Consider the following 24,132-nt stretch of genomic DNA (forward strand, 5'->3'; position numbering starts at 1 on the left):
AAATGAGATGCAGGCATTTGGTTCCCTTGTGACTGGGTAAGTTACCTTTTACAATGGTGTTTCCTTCTTGTAGTTGAAGCTGGGGTCACCAGCTTCAATCTGAAGTTTTAAGGCTTGCTTAAGGCTGAGTTCTGTCTCTGCAGGGGGATAGCCTTCCAGCACATCCTGATGCCCTCTGTCCTGCACCGTTCGTGGGACAGAAACCCTGCCCAGAAAAACCTGATTGCTCTGCAGATGGTAATTTGGGTTTGTCATAATGCCATTTCTCTTCTTCTGCTCCCCACTCTGTTGGTGGATCAGGAACTGCTGCTGAGACCGACCAACTTCTTGCTGAGCTGGAGGGACCAAAATTTTGCACTGTGGCTCTGGTGGCATGGATTTCAGTGGCATGCCTGTGCCAGATTTGGCAATGGGTACTCGTTTATCAAACTGAGTCATTTCATACTCTAGCACTTTGGGTTGGGAGGAACTACTCTGCTTTATTTTTTTCCCAGCTGACCCAGACTTGCTGGAGTTGTCTGTTTTGCCCCCTTTGTTCGCTTTAGTTGACTTCAAACTAGGTTTTACTTGGCTCCACTCAAACTCGCTACTCGGTGAATTGTGATTTTGGCTTAGGGAATGAGTTGTGGAAGAAGGGGAAACAATGGACTGCCTGCTTCTGCTGCGTGGCAGGGAATGCTGCTGGATTTGCTCGGTGAAGGACAGGCTGTGGAAACTATCAATGGGCACTGTCTGAGCGGTGGCCGTCGAGGATGTGGTGCGGAGAGAAGAATTTTTGGAGCTTTTCAGGGAATTGTTGGATAAAGATGACTTCTGGCGGTCAACCGTGGAATCGGGAGACTCCGAAGGAGAGCTGAAGGCGTGTGCAGGCCCGTTGGATAATCCCCGCATTCCAGGCTGCATGTCTCCTCCAGTACTCCCTGAACTGTTGGACTTCATGGTTAAGGACTGCATTTTAGAGGAGACTGATTGTAAGGGCTTCTGCTCCATTGTGTGGACTGGAGACGGAGTACAACCATTCAGAGTCGATGCACCGTATTTTTCCAGCAATTTAATAATCTGAGAGTGTCCATTTTTGGCTGCCACCCGCATAGCAGTGCGCCCAAATTGGTCAGCGTGATTGGGATCAGCACCATGCTCCAGTAACACCTGGACAACGTCAATGTGCCCCTCTTGGGCTGCAATGCAGAGTCCAGTAGCACCTTGGTTGCACGTGTGGTCCACCAGAGCACCGTGTTCGATGAGGAGCTGCACGACCTTCACGTGGCCTTGCCAGGCGGCAGACTGCAGGGCGGATCTCTTCTCGTTGTCCGCGGCGTTCACATCGGCGTGGTACGTTATCAGCACCTGCACCATCTCCAAATGGCCCTGCCAGCAGGAAACATGGAGCGCCGTCCTTCCTTCGGCGTCGCTCGCTTCGACGTTCGCACCGTTTTCTAAAAAATACTCAGCCATTGTAAGTTGGTTTTCTAACGCTAGGATATAAAGTGTCGGCCGGCCATCGGCGTCTTTGTAGTTCACATCTGCCCCATGGCTGAGCAGCAGCTCAACTATATCTCTGTGCCCTTCCAGGGCAGCAACCCGGAGAGCATTTCTGCCATCGTAGCCTCTCTGATCAATGTTGGATTTATTTTCCAGCAACATCTGCACGCAATCATAGTGACCCTCCTGCGCAGCCAGTATGAAAGGTATCCGTCCATCGTTATCGATTTCATTTGTTCTAGCACCTTGTTCTATAAGAGCTTCACAGATCAACCTGTGACCTTCGAAAGCTGCCATGTGCAAAGGTGTCCAGCCTGCATCGTCTCTGTGATTCTCATCTAGCCCCCTGTCCAGCAGAGTCCGTACTACTTCCACATTGCCCTGTGCAGATGCTATGCTCAGGACTGTTCTCCCTTCACTGTCAATGCTGTCAACAGCTGCACCCCAAAACAACAGAGTATTCACAACTGAGGCGTGGCCCATGGAGGCAGCTGCCAGAAGCGGCGTCCGGCCGTTGTTGTCCGTGTGGTCGACATCAGCTCCTCCTTCCAGGAGCAGATCGACCACATCCACGTGTCCCTCATAGGCGGCTACCAGCAGCGGGGTCATGCCGTCCTTGTCACAGTGGTCGACCTCAGCGCCGCGGTCGATGAGCAGGCTGACCACCGAGGCGTGGCCCTTACTGGCGGGCACGCAGAGCGCGGCCACGGACAGCGCCGTCCTCCCGTCCACGTCCTCGTGGTTCACCTCCGCGCCGTGGTCCAGCAGGTGCTCCACGATCTCCTTGTGCCCCATGTAGGCGGCGGCGATCAGGGCCGTTCTGCCCTCGTTGTCAGCTTTGTTGACTTCGGCGCCGTGCTGCAGCAGGTTCAGCACGATATCCTCGTGGCCTCCCCAGGCCGCCGCTCTCAGCGCCGTCCGGCTGTCGGCGTCGGCGCAGTCCACCTTGACGCCGGCGTAGAGCAGCGCGGACACCACCTCCGTGTGCCCTCCCCACGCCGCCGAGCGCAGCGCCGTCCAGCCGTCGTGGTCCGTGTGGTTGACGTTGGCCCCGCAGCCGATGAGGCAGTTCACCACCTTGGTGTGGCCCTGCCGGGAAGCCAGGGTCAGCGCCGTTTGCCCGTGGGTGTCCTCGATCTCCAGGTCCGCTCCCCTGGACACCAGCAGGTTGACCACGTCCAGGTTGCCGCTGTACGCCGCGTTGGCCAGGAGCGTTCTCCCGTTGGAATCGCACTGGTTTACGGACGCCCCGTTGTCCAGCAAGGTGCGGATGGAGTCCTCCCTCTCCAGGGCCTGCCGGACGATGCAGGACGTGCGGTCATCTTCGCTGTTGACGTGAGCGCCGGCCTTTACCAGCAGCTGTAACACCTCTTGCTCTTTAGGAATTAAGGTTGACAGGGAGTCTTTGACAGGTGTGCCATTCCATATCATCCACAGAGCCAGCTCTGACGTCTCCAATTGCAAGTTGGAATTAATGAGGTGCAACGCAAACTCTTGAGCTTCCAGCGGCGTTAGATCCTTTGCCCGGCAGGTGTAACTCATGGCCAGCATTCTGTGTCCCTCTGCGGCGTTGCACAGGTATTTCTGCGTACAGTGCTTCACGTCCAGCAACCACTCCGCAAAGCTGTAGTGAAACAAGATCTTTGTATTTCCCAGGCCATCGATGAGGACTTTGGACAGGACATCCAATTTGCGCTGGAAGTCCTCCATGGTCAGCGTCATGTTTTTGGTCCACACCGCGTGATACAATTCCGTGGTGGTCAAGGGCCTGCAGGCTGCGAGAATTACATTGAGGATGGGCTGGACCTTTGCAAACTGTTTTCTCACAAAAAGTCTCTGACAGAGCCAAAGGTAGAGGCCATTTAATGTTCCTGGAATATCACGGATCTCCCGTAACATGATAAAATTCTCCACAACTCCATCTAGGACACGCTCCAGATACAAAAAGCAGCCGCTGCTTTTGATGTGAAGCTGATTCAGCATTTCTGCCGTTTCTTTTGTGAGGTGTTGTCTCAGGGCTTCTTCCTGGTCCAAACGATGCAGAATATATTGCTGCACATCTTTCACAATGTAAGCCTTTCGGAGGTCGTCCAGACTTATTTTTCGAAAACCTGTTGAGAGGGGAGAAAGTTGCAATTATTTCTGATCCAGTTCTGCTTAACTCAAGTGTCGAAAGAAGAATAAATAAGTCAAGACATTTTTGGGTGGGGAGCACCCACAACCGAATATTTTCCCCTGTAAACACAGTGAATATAAATTAATTATAATAGCAGAAAACTTTGATAATTAGATGCACTGTTATCATCATCTACTATAAGAATTAACAAAAATAATACTGAAAATCACTCTGAATTAGGCATTGTGCGTCTGCCTTGAACAATACTAAGTACCTAAGCAAAACCATCAAAACTGCAACCAAAATAAGATTATTAAGTATTATTATATTATTAAAGAAATAATCCCTTCTGCAGTGTGGTTAACAATGGAATTCTAAGTAATTTTCAGCTACTTAGATTAAGACAATTATTATGTTTATTTAATTACAGAAGACGGTATTCACACCTGCTGCATATGCATGATTAAATGTATATAAATCACTAGCTTGACCACCACAGTTTCTTTTAAAAGCTTTTATGATACAGGAGAGACACTCAAAAATAGTTTTAAACGCCTGTAGACCTTTTGCACACTGAAAATTACCTATTTTTGCAAGTGAGGACTGAGTTCTAGATAAACACCTGGTTCTCTGGTAGGTGACTCACTGTATAAAGACAGAGGTTCTCTGGCAGTTGTATGATCTCATTGTTTTTCCAGCCTGTTTACTCTTTAGAGGAAAAAGGGACGTTATTTCATGCATGCAGACTGCATCCTCCCCTCCCCACTCGAGGAAGGGGACAGCGTTCCTGGCAGCACGTGCCAGGAAATTCCCCGCGCCGCCTCAGCGGCCCTAAGACTCTCAGGAATGGGGCTGAACCAAGGCAGAGCCGTGAGGATACACAGCTGCCTCTGCCATTTCAAACATTTGCTCTGCCAGGGCCAAGGTAAGCACTTGATGAGGACCTCTCCTCTCTGATTAATGACACACCGCGTTGTTTGAACGCTGCTCTTGCGGAAGTCACGGGAAAACCACAGAGGTCACGCACGCAGCAGCTTCAGCGACTGCATTTCGGGCCAGAACTGCACCTCACTGCTCCAGGGACAGGTTGTGATATCCCAGACACAAGACCAACTCTGCTCTTCAAACCAAATCTATGTTACTAAACTCTAAATTATACTGAAGGAAAAAACAATCACAGATCAATGTGTTCTATTCAATTCCAGCCCCTTCTCCATAGGGAAAAAAAAAATTATTTTCAGTGAGCCTCTGAAGGATGTTGCTTCTAGATCGGTGTTTTGATTGTATTTAAACACTCTGTGGATCAAACTGCTCAGTCTATGAGGTTGTTCTGACAGCAAATTCAGGTTGGTAACAGAGCTGTGGTTTTAGCTCCCCAGTGGCTTCAGCAGAGGTGCTGAATGTCCCATTAAGGTCACTCTGTTAATTGTTTAGTCTACATGAACACTGTACAAACACCACAGATGAGAACAGAGAGGCCAACCATGGAGTTTTACTAAAATATTTCTGCTTCCCTTAGTAATTATGGAAGCACTACAAACAGGTCTGAACTGATAGAATACCTAAAACAAAATCATGCTTCTCCACGAAATGAAATCACTGGAGAGGACACTTTTGCACAGTCACTTCAGAGGGTAAGACTACACAAATAATATTGACTACTTGAAGATTTCTGAATTAGAAGGTCAGGAGGAAGAAAATAATCTTTCTCCATTCCAGAGGCTTTTTTTTTCTTTCTTTTTGGTTCTAGAAGAAAACACAGAACCAGTTTTATCTACCATAATGTGCCGCAAATTCAAGTAATGTCCTAACCTGACCTGTAGGATGGCATAATTCATTGCTTTATTATGTATTTTATTAAAGTATTCTGTATGCAGTACTGTGAAGCCCTTAATTCTTGCACATAACCCAAATAAAAAACTTTGCTGAGTAAGAGCAGACAGTGCCCTGTGATTCTGCAGATCCTAAGCTCCCACTTGAAGTGAAAGGCTGTTTCTAGGTCAGGATCCTTCAAAAGATACAGAAATGAAAAAAAGCACCAAAGCCAGGGCATTGCTTGGTGCATGGACTCACAGTGACATGAATACAAGGAGTTGTCATTAGAGACAAGTGTCCCTTTGCCTGGCTCCTGTGTGCAGAGAGAACAGCTCTGTTTTACTCAATCTGGAACAAATACAAGCATCCTGCTCACTCACCTTCCTTTGAGCTGCCTCATGAAGATCTGTCCCTGTCTCTTGGCTGAATAAGAGCAGGCAGGGAGCTCTGCAAACTCATTCTCTATGTCTTTAGACCTAAGTGACCCTGCTCACAAAAGCCCCAACCTCTCACACTATCACCATGCCCACATCCTGCCTTCCGATATATACCTGCAAATGTAAGCTATTTTTATTTTTGCATCGCTCAAGTGTTTTTTCAGTACTGGGTTTCATTTCCCTGCTACGAGAAAACCCCTGATGGACTGGCACAACAGCAACCCAGAGATTTCAGCTGATGTTCAGTGTTGCCTGACTAATGATCACACTTCACCTCCCCTGACTCCCAGTCTTGCAGTCATAACTGTTTAAGCGCCTCTGTCTCAGTCTCTCTATCTCTGCTTCAAAAACAAAAGACTCTTGCTTGTTTTGCAAGTGTTCTTTGAAAAAAAAAATTCATTTTGCTTCCCAAAATGGGTGGGAAAGTGAACAAACAAACCCAAACCCTAAGCCCTCCAAATAAAAAAAGTGAAAAAGGAAGGGTTTGTGTGCTTGGAATTTTTTTTTCTGTTTAAATGAGGTATCAAAAGAAGCTGTGGATGCTCCATTCCTGGAAGTGTTCAAGGCCAGGCTGGATGGGACTTTGAATAACCTGGGATAGTAGAAGGTGGCTGGAATGAAATGGTCTTTAAGGTCTCATCCAACACAAAACACTCTAAGATGGTCTGATTACTTTGCTCCATACTAGAGCTAAAAAAATTACCCTGATCTGTGATTTTTTTGGTCTGAATTTTTTGTTGTTAGCTTGAAGAAGGAAAACAAAGCTATGTTTTTTTTCTCCCAAATATCTGCCTAAATGAAGTCATTTTACATTTCCAAACAAAGCTCCTGCAAACTTGCTTTTCAACCCTGCCCCATACAATAAGTCACTTTCATGGACAAGAAGCACCAAAATATTGAGAGAAAGCTCATTTTGTTTCAGATGCATTCCCATGAACTACTTAAGCTCAGCAAAACAGAAGTTACAGCAGACAGAACTTGCAGTCCCACGACCCTGCTTCTTGCATTGTTAAAATTTTTCTTACAGCACATCACTTTCAACCCAATGGGAGCTCCAGTATGGATTGTTCTAATTTATTACATTTCTGGCAGTTCTGTAAACAAATCTGTTCCAAATGTATTCCTTGGCAAGACCTAAGGTCATTCAAAAGGGGAAAAAAAAGTATCTTGGTTATAAATACTTTTATAGCATGTCAACCTCTTCATACTTTAATACCAAAAAAGCTATTAACTAGCAAGTTTCAATACTTAAAAATATCCTTCCACTTTCCATCTTTAAATGGATTTACACAAGCACACAACAGAAGTTTTAAATACATTTTAATGTATTTAACTGAATTGTTAGCTTTAGAGCAATCCAAATTATTACAAACATGGCAGTAATTTGGCATTAATAATTTATCCTGCTGATCTAAACAGTATTGAATTAGGTACTTCTGTGGCCATTTATGCACACCTGCTCAAAAAGATTAACTTCTACAGCAGAGTAAAGGGCACCTGGAGACTCAGGCAGCACACTTAGCTTTTAGTGCATTTGCAGTATATTGTGCATTACAAATTCCTCTGCCTCTTCTGCAGGTGCTACGAGACACTGAGGTTGAAATCTGCTGCTCCCACTGGTCCGTGTCACTGCACAGAAGTTTATTTAATTAGATCTACAGGTAATAGTCCATTTAAAACAATTTAGCCTTCTCTCTTTAATTACAAGGCAATTAAATTCCAAGTTCACACACAACTTTTTACAAGGAAATATGAAATTCCCTAGTACAATGCTTTCAAAGTGGTAATGAAAAGAAAGGACACAGTAATTAAAACCTCCCTATATACTTACCAAGCATTCTAAATAATTTTTCTTTCCAAACCCCAAACCTAAACAAGAAATAAACCTTTTCAAAGCTTCAGTATTCTAAAAGTTAATTTTACAACCACATAAATATATAGTTTATCTTTTATAGTAAGAATCCAACTCCCATGAAGACTTCAAAGAAACATGAAATCACCCAAATAAATTCCAATCTACAATGAAAAATTAGAGGACAACTTAGATTTTTTATTTTGCAAGCAATCTCCCCTGTAGTCTTATGTTCATTCCAACTTATCTATGTAAAAAAATTGCCTGATTTTAAAATGCCTCAAGTTTTCCAACTAATACAAGGGATTTTCAAGACAGGAAACCAGTTTTGTAAGCATGACTCCGACACTTTCAAGACTTAGTCTCATTTTTGAAGAAGCACCAGGATTAGTTCATTAGCTAAAAATGAAAAAGAAAAGTTCTATGTTCTGTGCCACTTCCATGTTGGAAAGGCTGTGTTGATGCAGCTGCTCGAGTGCCCATACTTGGAGCCAAATGATAACAAATGATGATGTGGGAGACATCGTGGAGAACTATGGGTGCAAGACAGGATTGTTAAATTTAGGGGAAAAGCCACTAGGAAAAGCAAGCAGGCAGCATGTGGCTGCTGGTGACAGAGCACATGAAGAGAAGGCAGTTATCTGTCCCTCTCCTTTTAGAACTCACTTGGCATTTGCTCACTGTGGAGGGTGACCGCAGACTCAGCCAGGCATCATCTCACATTTGGTTCATATTTTTGAGGTTGTCTCTGCAGCCACAAGAGGCAAAACTTTTTTTTTTAAACTTTTTTTTTTTTTTTTTTAAATTAATGAAAGCTGAGAATCTGAGCAAGGGGAAAAATCTGTAGCATGTTAATGCTACTACAGAATCTGGGAATACAGAAGGGCCCAGAGCACAAGCTGCAGCAGATGCAGGCACAGCTATTCAGTTTTCATAAATAAGCCTCCACCAGAAGTGAAAGAACAAAGAGGATCAGAACAAACACCCCTCCTCCTTTTCTCATTCTTAAGAGTGCTAGGGATGATTATTCACCACTGGCAGCCTCAGGATGACAGTGGGTGAGAAAGACTGGACTCTCTCTTCCATGTCATCACTATTTCTGGCTCAGGAGCTGCTTGCACAACTCCCATCTGTACTGCACACCCAAAAAACAGCATCATCAGGACAAGGCCACTGCAGCAAGCCTGCTTCCAGCCACTGGGCACACAATTTGCTGAAATGAGAGCTAAATCTATTTGTCAGGCAGATCCGGAGGAAGTTCTCACTGCATGAACATTTTAAGTGAAAGCAGATATAAACTTACTGCAAACAAATTCATATTGGTTAATGTATATTTCATACCATACTCCAAAACATTTTTAACAGAAAAAAATACAGATGGAATACATTTTCTTAATCAATCCTAACAGGATCCCAGTCTCTTTTATGAAGTTACAGTGCAACTGATTTTTATTTGGTCCAAATACTTATACTTGATCTTCTATTCTGCCTGCCCACCAACTGAATATAAATAGCTTTAAAAACTGGCTCAGTTAAAAGTAAACATTCAAATACCACAAAGGAGGAGAAGAGTTTGCCCCAGTAGAAGAGTTAATGTCAGTCAATCCTTTTCAGGCCAGAACCCAAAAAGAAATTTGCACTATTTGCAGTTTTACAACACCAAGCTGCATGGATTCTGAAGTTAACAGAAGCTTCAGCCATGCTCCTCAGTGCATCTTCTGCAAACCTTCTGAATATTGGCTGGTAACAGGAAAATCCTCCAACATTTTATTAAATGGGCAGCCATCACATTGGCTGTAATGTCACATTTTCCTTTCACAGTGGCTAAACCACAACTACCTCTGAATAGACCTTAAAACTTCCTCTCAATTTATATCCAATTCTTTCTTTGCTCTACCTTTCCCACAGTGAAGATGGGATTATGGTATCACACACCAATTTCCTTTATGCTGTTCATCAAGTCATACTCTGTGGAAATGAAAAATTAACTCACTGGAATTAAATTTATTTTAAAGGCATATCCATTACTTCTGCTGATTTTTCCTGTCAGGAATTCCATCTGGAAATACACTTAGAAGACAACAGCAATTTTTCAGGGCTAGTCTATGATTCAATGGAAAAGAAATAGGATTGTTATGAGAAAGGCTTGTCTGTTTTTTTGGCAGTAACAACATATCTAATCAGCCAAACTTTGACAAAACTATTCCCATATGAATGCCTGAAGGAACCCTGTGAAGCTACCCCAAAGTTTCTTTTCCTTGTCACACACTCCCAAATACCATTCTTCATGTCTGCCACTGATTAATACAGTACTTCATTCCAAAATGCAATTATCCCATCGACCTTCTGCCACTGTGGAAACGAGCAAGCCTATGGGTCTAAGTTCTATAATCACATTTTTGTCCTAATTGTGTCCTTAATACACACAAGCTTTAGACATAGACCTGGAATCCAGTCCAGATATTGCCTTTTATTAAATTTCAGAGAACTTCCAGTAACAATGCCATTACAGTGAAGAAATGTTCTCATGACACAGTAAAGCCTGGATGAAGAAGCTGTAAATTTTTTTTTTATGGTGCAAGAATCCACATCTACATTGTTCCTCTCTCCAATTTCACCTTCAGAGATTATTACCCACTTTCTGCAAACACAGGGAGAGATTTTAATGGGAGATGAAAGGAAAACCTTCTGAGGTTGTAAGGAATGGGTGTATGCAGTTGAAATATTTCTGCACTTACACATCACCTACGCTGTTTGAAGCTTTATAAAACGAGCAAAGTGAAACTCAAAACACTGGAGAGAACATGGATGCTTTGCAAAGATAAAATTTACCTCCAAAATGCTTGGCTGATTTAAGCTTTCCACAGTCCTTGGGAAACAGGGATGTGTGTTTTTTAGAATTACTATTTTTGCTATTATAATTTTTTTAGAGCTAAGCATGCAGCAGTGCTTTCCACCATCCCCAGGGCTTGGTAAATACAAAGCCCTAGGTACAATCCCAAACAATTCCCGTGCTCACCTGTAAACATTTTTGTAACAGCTTTGCTCTGCTTGCGGGCAGAGCACAGGAGGAGCAGCCAGGGAGGGAAGAACTCGAAGTGGCTGGCTAAAATCTCTGCTATGGTCCCAGACAAGCTCGTGGAGGTCTGTTCACCCTCGGAAACGTTACAGCCCTCGTCCACCGAATCCACCAGCATGAAGAGGCTCTGCTGAGGGGGCTTCATTCCCAAGAGAGGGAGCAGAATGCACCTGCAAGGAACACCACACAAAATGGGTATTTAAATGCATTTAACAATACATGGACTGTCATACAGGCATCCAGGACAAAGCAATGATCAAGTTAAAATGCAAAGTTACTTTTTAAAAATAATTACATTGAAGTAGAATAAACTAAAAGGAATACTTTGAACAGGCAGTGATGTAGTTCTTGTTTAGGCACCATTACTTTTTCATGAACTTCCAATTTATAACAATACTTAAAAATTATGTAATAGTGTTCAAGGCTAATTAGAAGACTTGGACAGTGCTTCACTAAGAAGCTACTTGGCTTAAAGCTTAAGAATTTCACTACTGTTTTCTCTCCCAAAGCTGTTACTATTGCTTGTCAGAAACTAATAGTGAACAATAGCTGGCCATGAAACAAAACTCTGAAAGACACGTGAAATATCAAAGCTCAAAGAGTTCAAGTTTGAATGAATAACACTATTACAAAGAACAGAATTTCTGCCATACCTCCACAAATAAAATGCAAATTAGTAGCAGACTGAGGCGTTCAGTAGTGACTTTGATGTATTAGCTTTTATTTATATTGAAGTTGCCAAGCTCCTGTTACTGGGAAAGGATTATCTGCATCCTCAGATGCAGCTCTAACAACACATCTGATTGTGTGGCTGAAAATTTCAAATTTGCATCTACTGTTGCTCTCTTTAGCAGGTGGTTCTTAAAAATATACCTAACTGCATTTACATGTATTTTTAAATAGCACTACATAACCATGCATCTATTCAGTATTTCCACACTACACTACTGTTTTTTGGGAAACTTCATAGTGAATTAGGCCTGTAAGTTCCACTGACTAAATTACCTTTAAATACATTGGGCAAGTGAACTTTGACTTTACAGTACAGGGATCTGGAAAATGAAACGAGGTGAGAAAAATACCTGACAGTTTACTCTCTTGTAAATTTGCTGTTTGCACATGTCCAGAAGGCATGCCCATCTTAAGTATTTTTTGTTTTACTTAAGACCATAATAACTTTTTTTCATTTATTTTACTGAACAAATTTACCTTCAGAAGACTTTGGTCAACATATTATCACCTACCAAGCATTCAAATGGGAATACAGGAAAATCTTGCTGTTAATGCAGGAATTTAACCCACTTCAGAAATTATTTATAAGCCTTGTTAGGGGGAGGTTTGTTATTTTCTGGTTTTCTGACTGAGAAAAAAGCAAAATGGAAACAGAGGTGTACTTTTCATGTCTGATAGCAGTAGCAGAATCTAGCAGAACAGACTAGGGGGGAAATTTCCTCAGAGGTTTAAAAAGGAAGTACAGAATACTTGTGATGTGAAAATATTCAGTATTACATGGATTTAAAAACATGGCATTCCTCTCTTTTTTTTTTTTCCCAGAAGCACAAGACTTCTGGAACTCTTTGGTAGTTCCCCAGCTAGGTACTCCTTCAGAGGATGCCTGACGTACAACTGCAATCACTGCTCCCTAAAGCTGGGAAGTTAAGCAGCTACCAATTTACAGAACAGGAAATTAAAGTAGCCATGAGGTTAAAATTACTTTCCCAAGTGATGCCAATCCCACAATGAAAGGAGGCAGTTGGAAATGACCACATTTTCCACCCCTTCCCCCACCACAATGCTGCCTTGCCCCCTCAGCTATTTGTGTCAAGGCATTTTTCCTGCAACATTTCTTTCCCTATCAAAACTAATTTTCTTCTCACACAGTTCTCTGTATGAAATTACTTTCTGAGAATGAATGTTACTATGAGATAGGAAGAAATGGTAATGGTTATCTTAAATTAAAAATCTCACTTAAAATCTGTGTGACCCTAACAAAATACCTTTGGAGCATCCAGAAGCATTCTTGTGTCAGTTTTTACCTGTTGGGAAAACCACCAAGAAAAGCAAAGATTCATGTCTGGGAAGATTCCCAAATCCCTCTGCCTCCAAAGAGGGCTGGAAGCAGATGTCTAAGGAATAATGTAAGCACTGGGCAAGCACTAGAAGACCAAATTGCACCAGTAATCTCAGCAATCAGTGCTTCCAGGGACTTTCTGAGCTTCAGTCTCTGCATTTAACATCCCTTAACTGACCACACTTCCACAGGTTTGTCCAAGTCTTGTATGAACTGGTTTACGGTTCTGGCATTCATTCAGAACAGCAAGGCTGTCTGCAGCTTAGCTACACATGAAATAACCTTTCCTTTTGTAGTTTAAAAACCTAAATGTCCTTGTTCCATTTGATATCCTTCAACTCCTGACTGGAAGGGGCAGTGAGCAGTAATGCCATATTCCCATTGTCTGTGCCATTTATACCACAGCCTCTCTGAGCTGGATTTTCCTTCACAAAATGCTATTCCACAGCCCCTTGTCTCCCTGTGCTCTGCTTCCTTCCACTTCACAATACTTGTATTTCTGATTCTGAGCATAATTTGAATTCCACTAGGAAAAATACATGCACATAAGAAATGAGGCACGATGACTTCTCCCAGCCTAGAGCAATATTAATAAAAGCGTGCCATTAACAAGATATTGATCGGGCTTTTTCTTTGAGTGCCCTTTGAAACCGTTTGATAAAATTCTGTTCTTCCGAGCCACTCTACATCACGAGTTCAGAGTCGATGCCAAGGAACAGAGCAGTGAAACTCCTGGGGAAGTGCTGTGCTGATTTGCCAGCAGTCCCATTATGTGACAGCCAGGGGACCAGCCCCAGCCAGCGCGGGGTTATGAAAGGCAGGACCTGCCCGACCAGCCTGATCTCCTCCTGGGACAGGGTGATGGATGGATGGATGTCACCTTGTCCCTGGATGTTGTTCACCCAGGCTTCAGCAAAGCCTTTCCCACATCACCCTGCTGGACAAACTGGATGGTGGAGCCTAGAGAGAGCTGGGGAAGGGAGTTAAACCCAGCTGGGGACAGGCACTGGCTCAGTCCTGGGGCCAGCTCTGGTTCGCGTCTTTATCGCTGATCTGGACCCTCACTCGGTCCCTTCTCCCAAGACATGGCTTAGTGGTGGACTTGGCAGTGCTGGGTCAATGCTCCTAAAGGTCTTTTCCAACCTATGAGTCTGTGCTTGCCTCCATAACATGACTTAGGAACTCCACTCCCCTGCCATTTCTTGATTACACAGGAAAATAACATAAATCAACACGGAATTAACAAGGTCTTTAAAGCACTTCCCCAAAGGGTGATTCATCTACAGATTGTTGTAACAGATTGCTTAATTGCCAGAGTGCCTCTCTGAAGATTGGAAGTTGATTTTCTTTACCTTCTGAAAGGGTAACAGCTTTATCTTTACAACTTTTGTATTTAATACAGATATAAAAGTGGTAACCGTTAAAAACAACCAAGTTAACTAGCCAAAAAAATACAAAACCTCCGGAGAAAACAGCACAATTAGGTATTTTAAATGATGGAATTCATTTTAATAGCAATCTAATGACTTGCTTAGGCAGAGCAAAGATGTTTTACATGCTCTGCAGCGAACAGGAATTCCTCAGAACAATGAGCCATCCCACAGAATTCTTCAGAATTGCTACTGAGTTGACTGAACCCATGCAAACATGATTTTCCACACATGGAAGGAATATATACAGGCTATGCTGAAGTTCTGCTTATGGCTGCCCTTGAGATTTTTAGATTGGATCCACAAAAACACAAAGACACAACAGAACAGAGTAGAAAGACAGTGGTGTTGTCATCAAAGGCTGATAAGATCCACTGTGCAGTGCACATACTTACCTAAAAAAAAAAATAAAAGTAAAGCAAACACATTGCCAAATAGCAATTAATGAGTGGCTCTAGGGGCAAAAGAAATCATAATGTGTTCTTCATAATTGACTATCTCTGGTGTGTAAAAAATTCAGCTATGTCCCCACTTAAATTGGGAGTGTAGCTCCCGTTTCCCTACCCAGCTGTCAGCATTCACTAGTGACAAACGCTCAGAACAAGTGCATAAAAATCATCTCATAAGCAGGCCAGAAGCAGCAGGGGGAAGAAAAAAAAAAAACCAAAATAAAACACAACCACTACCCCTGATTTGTCAGACTCCAAGTGCTGCTACTTTTAGCAAAGCATGACACACTTCAAATTTCACGAAGGAAATGACATATTTGGGAAATCTGCTGATGTACTACTACTGAGCTCTTACCTTTCTTTTTCTGAACAGTGTAACCATGCTTTTAGAGACACCTCCCATGAGATTATATCTCAATATTTCCAATTTGTATTTCTGAGAAGCACCATCCCAAAGGTCTGCATCTTTCCAAAGAAAGTTTGTAAAATAGCAGACAACATCATTATTTCACACACAGCCTCCTCCTGCTTTTCTCCCACATTTCTAGACCAGATTCCTTGAGTAAATTCACCAGCTATTTGTTATATTCCTAATGACAAATTATATATATATATATAATATTATATATCCAATCTATATAGGCCTATTGATCAGGAATATGCCTATATATATTGGACCAATATATGTATGTATAAATATATATTTATATATAAAGAGTTTAACGATACCGAGTGTGTAACAAAATAATTCTCCAAGCACTCATCTCAATCTTTAGAAAAGCAAACAAGCATCTTCCTTCCTCTAAGTGGCTTACAACATGATGTATCACAGCCCTTTACAATGGAATTTTTAAGACACTTATTTTCATTTATGTTGCATTGGCAAATATAGAAAATGAAGTGCACAGTGAGACTGGAAATAAGCCAACTATATTTACATAATGTTGTAGTAATTTTTGCCAGCAACATAAGAAGCAGTGGGATTTTTGCCTAAAAATCACACACTGAGACCTAGCAAAAATCCCAACCACTAAGGAGAAACCTGATGCTGCTGCCTCTTCCAGCTCTAAATGGGATGTAGCAGAAGCCTCTGCTGCCAAGGTTGCTCATGGAGTAAACCTAAGAGCTTCTAAATGCTTCAGTATAGAATACAAAATGCTAAACTCCAGGTATTTAAATCATCTCTACTTGAAAAATTCTCACAAGTGACAGCAAACACCAGAGCTTGCTTCTCCCATGCTTACAGACACATGTTCGTTTGTATATTGTAATAATCCAGGCGTTGGTTAGCAGGGAGTATAATCCATTAAAGCTGTCTGTGCCCACCACCCCCAGCTCTCAATTTGCATTTAAAAGCATGGAGCCAGTGAAGATAAAGCTGTTAAAGACTGTTAGCAGCTTCAGCAAAGACAGACTTACACCAATAGCTGCATTTTTCTCTTTTGTTTTCCAAACTGCATTTGGGGCACAGGTCACAATAAAAAAATAAAAGGTGAATTTAACTTCTAATAAAATTGACAATTCCTGCTGTTCAGCTGATGAAATATAACCCTCTTTCCAAGTACTTTTAGCAGCTGTATTCACAGAAACAAAAACCAGAGCATCTTTTTACAAACTGCTTGTAGCACTGTTTGTAGAGGAGTGAGTTTTATTTTGTCCTGTGACAAGGCATTTGTGTCTTATGGATGACTTACAGTAAACAGTTTATTTACCTGCCTTATAAAGCATCCTGGCTAATGATTAAAAGGGAAATTAATGATCAAATCAATAGCTGCTTTCTGTATATCATCACCCCAATTCTTGGCACTATATAGATGTGGAACACTAATTGCCCAGCTGCTCATACTGGTAATAACATCCAGAACAAAAGACACATGGGACCCTTAACTAACCGGGAATATTTATGAAATACGAGGGCTGTGAAGCACAGAACAATTCCACACTTTAAAAAGCTGTAAAATACAACCCATAAGGCAAAAGTGAAGTGACCCAGTTGGATGTGTGCACACCTGTGTACACACTGATGGATCTGATCTGGTTATCGAGCTACTTGTTCTGTACTTTCTCAACCAGATAAAGTGCACTGCAGCTGATTATGACTTTCTGACTAAGTGTAATACTGGAATTAAGGCACACTCCTGGGCTGCAGTATAATACAGACTGTTTCTAGTAAATTATTTATTTGCAGGCTGCACAGGAAGACAAACTGGCTGTAACAATTCTACCCAATCATGGTTAATCTTAAGAAAGAAGGGGCAGAAAGCAGAAGAGAAAAAAAAAGCAAAACAAAACCAAAACCCACCCTGAGAATCACCTATTGGGAAAGCTCTAGGTGATGTACACAGATGTAAATCAAGGGTCTGGCCTTTTCAGAAGCGGTGAATTACAAACAGCAGGCAAGTCTTGTGCAACTCAATACCTGATTTTGCAATGTCTTGTAGCAACCTGGATTTTATCTGCAATTGTAAGGCAGACTTGCAGCCCCACCAGGAGAGCACAAAAGGCAGCTCTAGGGCATCAGGCCAGACAAAAGCAGAGTTTATGGTGGAACCAGCACCACTGGTCCCACAGAAACAGCCCATGCTGGACCCTGGCTATTGATTAGAGCCCTCCTACAGTCTCACACAAATGCAGAGGTGATTTTTGGCTACAAAGCACTGCCAGTGGATCTACTTGTGGATTTACTTGAAACCCCAGAAAATAGAAGCCTTAAGAGCAAATATTTTGGTGTAACAGTGGAGTGCCCAGAACAGTTTGCAAACAACTTGGCTCTTATAAAGGACAGACAACTGTGGCTGAAAACCATTCACAACTGCTACCAGGAGCAGGCTGACTGTATCTTAAATGGAATATACTTGACATATGTGCTAACATATATTCTAAATTACTCCCGAGTCTGACATACAAAAATCTGTGTCCCCAAAGGGAAAGAGAGGGAGAGTACACAAGATGATGAAAAGATTTTCCCCAGACATGTAGTATAAAAATAAAGGGAATGTATTCTACACAAATATATTCTACACAAACTCTCTCAGTTCTGTTTTATAGTGATGGAGAGGTCACCTAGCCCACTGAAAGTGCAGTACTGATAATTAAGTACAGTCCCTAATCTCTTATTCCCTGTAGCCAAACACGGTTCTACCTTGCACATGGCCTGTCTGCACCAGTCTCATGCAAGCAAAGCCTTCCTGCAGCCAAGAGAGCTTTATGGTTATCCCTTATCCACGAGTCCTGTGACTCTTCCAAACAGACATTAGATTAAATTTATCAAAACCAAGCCATGTCATACCAGGCTGGTTGTTTTTCACCTCTTTGTTATCTCCCAGCTGCTTGCAAATAGGTCTGATTATTTCTTCTGGTTTTTCATCTCGACTGACACTCCTCTAATTCCCCACACCTTTTATATCCCTTCTCAAATCAAGGCACCAAATACAAAAATTTTTCTTTCAACACTGAGTTTTCAGCAACCCTGATAAAGATAATTTGTCCTTTGAAGACAATCAGTAGCAGTTTGAGAGCATCTCACCTATGTTGGGTACGTGTTTGAGGTTTTTGGCCTGAGCTATGTTTTTCTTTGATCTTTCCTATTCCTTGCTACTTTTAATTATGTTAGCTGACTGCAAAATGACTGTTTTTAAAGAAAGGGCAATATACATGAGCACTGAAATTTTATCTTTTCTACTGCTATTATTTTTTATCCCCAAGGAATAGGAGACCAACACTTGATGGATATTATCTTTTTTCTTCTAACATATATATGGAGTTACTTCTTGTAAAACACACCTCACAGGAAACATGATGAATGCACCTTGAACTTGCATGTCTTGCTCTCATTTTTACATCACTCTTTCACTTTCACATTTAGTGGCTGCTCTACTTTCTTTCTGCCACCTTCCTGCTCAAGTTTAACACGTGAGCAAGGAGGAGCTCAGTTTCACTGAGTCAGACATTTAATACAGTGCTTTGAGACCTCAGTGCTCTTCCCAGTCAATTCCTTTCTTCATCAGATCTGACTCAAATCCTCTGAGATGGTGAACATCTCCATCTTTTAGTTTTCTTCCTCTTCCCCTTCTAAGCAATCATAGAATCATTTAGGGTGGAAAAGACCTTTGAGTCCAACCATTAACCCAACACATGCATTTAAAATAATTTCATAGTCAGTACATCGAAAAGATTTCTTTCATTTCCTCAGCTGATTTTTTCCAATCTGACTGAAGCTAATTTATGTCTCCCCACCAGGCATTCTTCCCTCTTTGACATCAGAAGTATGGTCACTGGCAGACTCCTGCTTGTATCATGCCTTCCCAGCTGATGTTTATCTCCTATTTGTTATTCAAATTTTTAACTGTGCAGACATTATCATCCAAATTCTATGCCATGATAATGCCACTTGTTATCTTAAAGCATCTCAGCTTGAGCTTGCTGCTTTGGTAGAGTAAAGCACTTGTAATTTTACAAAAAAAGAGCGTTTTGAGGTTTGGGAATCTCTCTTAGTTATCAAGAACTCTACTTGGACAAAGCAGGTAAACTCTTAGACACACAGGATGGGCTGACAGTAGTTTGATTTACAGTCCATGAAAGATCAGGCTTACCAACAAACACTGAAACAGAAATCCCACATGTAGGGCTATCACCACACGTGGTATTTGTATTTTATTCAGATTTTTCAGTGGCTTTTATTTCTTTACTTCATTCTAGAACTACAAGCACATTATGTACAAAACAAGTTACTTTTTTTTTTAACACATACTTGTTATACAAGTTATCCTGACAGATGTTTCAGAGCACTGAACTCAATCTTGACTGTACACTAAAATTTCCAGTTCTGCTTGTTCACCCCTTACCTTTTTTCCATTAGTGTAAAGACACCTAAGGCATTTGATTACTCCCTGTCTTATCTTCTTGTCTGTCCCATGACCTACATGACTAAGCCTATTTCCCTTCCTCCTCCATCCCCAGTTTTTGAGCTGTTGTCCAAGTTGCTGCTATTTAGATTTATCCCTGGAATTTGTCATCCACCAGGTTTTGCTTTAAAGGTCTTTAATGAGGGCCAGAAATCAATGTTTTTCTTTCTATTAAGCATCAGTTAAGTTCTTGATGGTATTTTTCCCTGCATATCCATCTCTTACCTCTCTTTTTTAAAGTAGGAGGTGTCAAAGAAAGTACACTTTACATCAAATGCAGGAGATGAAAGCATCAAATCAGACTCACTGAAAACTATCATTAGTAGAAATGAGAGAATTGCCTACACTGCACCTTATTTTCCATACATGTAAAGTTAGGATAATAACTTAGTTTGCAAATATTCAAAAGCATGTGGTTGAAATGCAACGTGTAAGAGTGGGGCACCACAATAAGAAAATGAACAAGTTTATATATGCAACAGAATGCATTAAAATCACAATGTTAGTTTTAAATCATTTATGAAATCAAAGGTACATCAAGTGTAATACACACATACACACACAGAGTCTTTTCAGCTTTCCTTATTAACCACCTGATTCTCTAGTCATAGCACAACTAATATTTCTTTGTTAAACAAAAATGTAAATTTTGTAAGTTGTGTTATCTGAACACACAACAGAGTTGAAATTCTTGTAGCTTTAAATTTGAATTTGTAGGTATTATTCTATGTTTTGGAGATAGACAAAAATCCCTTTCTTTTTTCTGTTTCTATTCATGCAGTGCATAAACACAACTGAAGGAACAGATATTTCTTTCCAGGTATATGATTGTATTTGCTGGCATGAGAGGAATGCTAAGCACAAAAAGAGACCTAAAAACTCCCAGATGAGGCAGGTAGAAAACTGCACTGAATAAATTCAATTGTGTGGCTGTTGTCAGGCTATATGCTAGTTTACTATGTTCTATTATTTCATGACCATTAAACAGAGTACAGTAGATTCACACACACAGTAAAAGAGCCACCATCATTACTGCAGACTTTTTAAAATCTTGATCATTCCCTCATCAAGTTGTTCCACACCTGCCTGTGTAATGCCTTGCACAGCATCATAAAGCACCCCACACTTCCACTGCTGAAGTGATTGCAGGATTATACTGTCCAACCTGATTCTGAAAAAATCCTCTGCACAAATACCAGACGAAAAGCTGTTGAGAATTTACCTTCCTAGTCAAGCACACTCAAGACAGCTCTCCTACTGTTTGTGTAACCACATAGCTTTATCCATCTCATTTTCCATCTTAGTAAAATGGACTATCCTAACATTTATTGCACTTGAAGAGGCAACAGCTGGACCAGCTTTCATGTGTCCCATTCAAGATTATTCTCCCATGCTCCCCACAGTACAATTCACAGCATATGTTCCTCATGCATCACTTGGGGGCTTTATCAGCTACCTTATGGTTTGGGTTTTTTCATCCGCAGCCCCAAGCAGATACAGTTTCTCTGTTTTTGCCTGTAAAGCCTTCTGTATTGTTGCTATAATTTACTCTCAAAAAAACCAGGTTAGCACCATGTAGAGCTGAATCTGTTATCTTACAGCACTGATGCATTTAGCTTTGGAACTGATTTTGTATCCTCATCTTTATTAGCCTTGGCTACAAAAGAACAAGCGACAGAAACTGTATCTTCCTCTTCCTCCCCTCCAATTATTCATACACAAATTGTTTACTGTAGATGAAAATGGTAATTTAAAATAAAACAAGGTGCTAACAAAAAAAAAGTACAGAAACAGATTTGGTGTTGTGCTGTTGGCTGCTGGAGTTTCCATCTGTTGGACTTTGATCATTTAGGGCAATCCAAAATCGTACAGGACACAATTTCTCTTACCATGGATCAGCTTCACTTTACTACAAACTGAGCTTTTTTTCTAACGTCCTGCTGAACTCTGCTCCAGGAAAGTGCAGAAAAAGGATTGACAGCTCAGTGTATCACGCTCACTATCGCTGCAGGACAGCTGATGTAGTTAAACCAAGACTTGTTGGAGATGGAGATCATTCTATAACCACATCCTTAAACTTTCCTCCTGAGGTTCATTCCTAGCTGGCTGTTGCTGTCACCTCTACACTGCTGGTATTGTCCTTAACCCACCCAGAACTTCTGAACAGTGGGACAACTCCATGATGCTGCAGGGCCCCACCCTTCTCTCATGTTTTGAGGTTATCACAGATCTGTAGCTCACAACTTTCATCTATGCACAGCCAGGTGCCCTCTCCCCTTCTCCACATAAGCAGTACCAGCTCTTAGCAGGACATGAAAAAAACCCAAGGAAAAGACACTGCTGGTGGTCTGTGGACTCAAAGTCCACTCACATGGAATCCTTCATTCCATCCTTCCTCTCACTCCCATCAATTTAAACAGCAGCATTCACAACGGAGCCCAGAATTCTGATGGGCTCTTCTACCTGCATGGTCCTCACTCTGTGTGAAGATGTGGCAGACAGAAGAATCTGATAGCAATTGGTTTGCCCCTTTTATTTCACTGTAAATTTCCCCAGCTACCTTCTTTTCATTATCTCATTTTCAGTTGTTTTTTCATGCTATCTTCTCACATTTCAATGTCAAGCAGCAGAACAGGAACCGACCCACCTCCATTCTTCCTGCAATACCTTTGAACACCTCTGTACAACTCAAGCCTTGGGTCAATGTAATTATTTTCTTGCCTTTTTTGCCTTATTATTTCTTTTTCAGCAGTCATTCTTCAATCACAAAGTGTCTTTGCATTAACTACTGAAAACATTCCTGCTCCTGGACAAAGATTTCTCACCATTCCCAGTGTATTGCACATATCATCACATGCAAGAAACTGAAACCTCTTCAAGTCATTGCTTTCAGGAGGCGATATTTCAATACTAGCTTCTCCCACTACATAAGACACACTACATCCTTTCTACTTCACAATCCACCAAATCCTTTTCATTTTTCATTGAAAAAGAAGAAAGGAAAACAAACCTAAACCCTTGCACAAGCTATGAACATGTGCACAGAAAACTGAAGGGAAGGGAAATAATTAACAAGTAAGAATTGCTATGAAGGTCCATCTAACTAAACAGCTTATAGGAAAACCTGTAAGGTTTAAGTCTGAGCCACATTGATTAAAGCCAAAATGTTAATGCCTATAGAAGTAGAAGACAAAAAGGTCTATGTAAGTTGTCATTATTAAAATGCCTCGGGGAAACTTTCTTATGGTAATTTAATCTGAAAAGGTTAAAACCTTAAACGGCATTATGTTCAGTCTGTAGGCTGTGCTTCCATACAATGAAAGAGGAACATACAGCTTGCTCTTGCAGAAACACTGACTGCTGCTATGTGACCCGTTAACTCCACAGATTTAAGGGAAAAGCCTAAAGAGAAACATGCCACAAAGTACTTAAGCTTCAGGCAATGCTAAACGCTTCTAATGGTCTGGAGAACACCAGAACACAGAGTTTCCTACGAAACCCAGCAGCACTTACAAGTCTAAAGGCCCAGTTACATATAAATACTCAGAAGCTCCAGCAGAGTCAGGATGCTCTCACAAGAGCAAATTCAAGATGCTCTCACAAAAGCAAATTTACCTTCTGCAACTCCACTGGAAAGTTGGCATATTCTTTTTAACCTCTTGTGGTGTGTTCTTGCAGAAACAGTTTCTCATCTCACCCATAAATTGGTATGGTTTTCAGTTGGTATTTTGTCTCCATCATTTTTGAGTATTAAATAAATCCCAGGTAAACAAAACAACTTGATTTTAACTGTAATGAGATTGTTTTTAACTGAAAACTCCTACTAAAAGGAGAGTTCAATCTTCTATCAGATCAAGGTCTTCTGGGCTAGGGTCCAACTAGCTTCAGGATTCTAGTCAAGCATGAGTGAAAGATGTAGGAATGGACAAAAATCTGGGAAAGTATAGAAGCAGAATGTTGCCTATTTACACATCTAAAACTGGTAAGAAAAATTCCCTTTAGAAACCGAACCCTTTTATTTAGGTGAGGGATTTTTAAATTCCACATTCTTAGGTGTGACCTGTGAGGACACACTAACAAAAAGAATTATTAAATTTCAGGTTGAGATGGAATAAAGATGTATTCAAAGACGTAAAAGGCTGTCTCAAAAAGGAAAGAATTTATTCTCCACATCTCTGGAGAAGACCCTAAGTAGTAAAAATCTTAGATTAGCAAGAAAAAACCAACTCAGGGTAACATATGGATTTTTTTTTTTTTTTTCTAGAAGAACTGTGAAGCATAAGAGCAGATGAAGCCAGCATCTCCAATTTTTTTATATGGTGAAGAAGATGCTGGGCTTGATTTTTCTGAGCTCCCAACCTTCTCAAGGTTCAAATCAGCCAATTGCACATTTGAACTTTACAAGTGGTAAATGTCTAACAAACACACCGGAGGTTTAACAACTTTCTTCTTTAAAGGGTCTTGTAAATTAATTTATTATGCATTCAGATCCTTCTT

The 24,132-nt window shown here is 41.4% G+C and overlaps 1 protein-coding gene across 1 annotated transcript in view; it reads right to left on the bottom strand.

Moving 5' to 3' along the window:
- ANKRD50 (ankyrin repeat domain 50) overlaps positions 1–24,132 on the bottom strand; it is a 37,018-nt gene that overhangs the window by 5,091 nt on the left and 7,795 nt on the right. The window contains exons 3-4 of the mRNA XM_033060129.2: positions 10,722–10,951; positions 46–3,593 (exon numbers count right to left, since the gene is read on the bottom strand). Of these exons, the coding sequence (XP_032916020.1) occupies positions 49–3,593; positions 10,722–10,951 (3,775 nt within the window). The 3' untranslated portion in view covers positions 46–48. The remainder of the gene's footprint in view (positions 1–45; positions 3,594–10,721; positions 10,952–24,132) is intronic.

This window comes from Catharus ustulatus, chromosome 5 (assembly GCF_009819885.2).
Source record: "Catharus ustulatus isolate bCatUst1 chromosome 5, bCatUst1.pri.v2, whole genome shotgun sequence".
Classification (NCBI taxonomy): domain Eukaryota; kingdom Metazoa; phylum Chordata; class Aves; order Passeriformes; family Turdidae; genus Catharus; species Catharus ustulatus.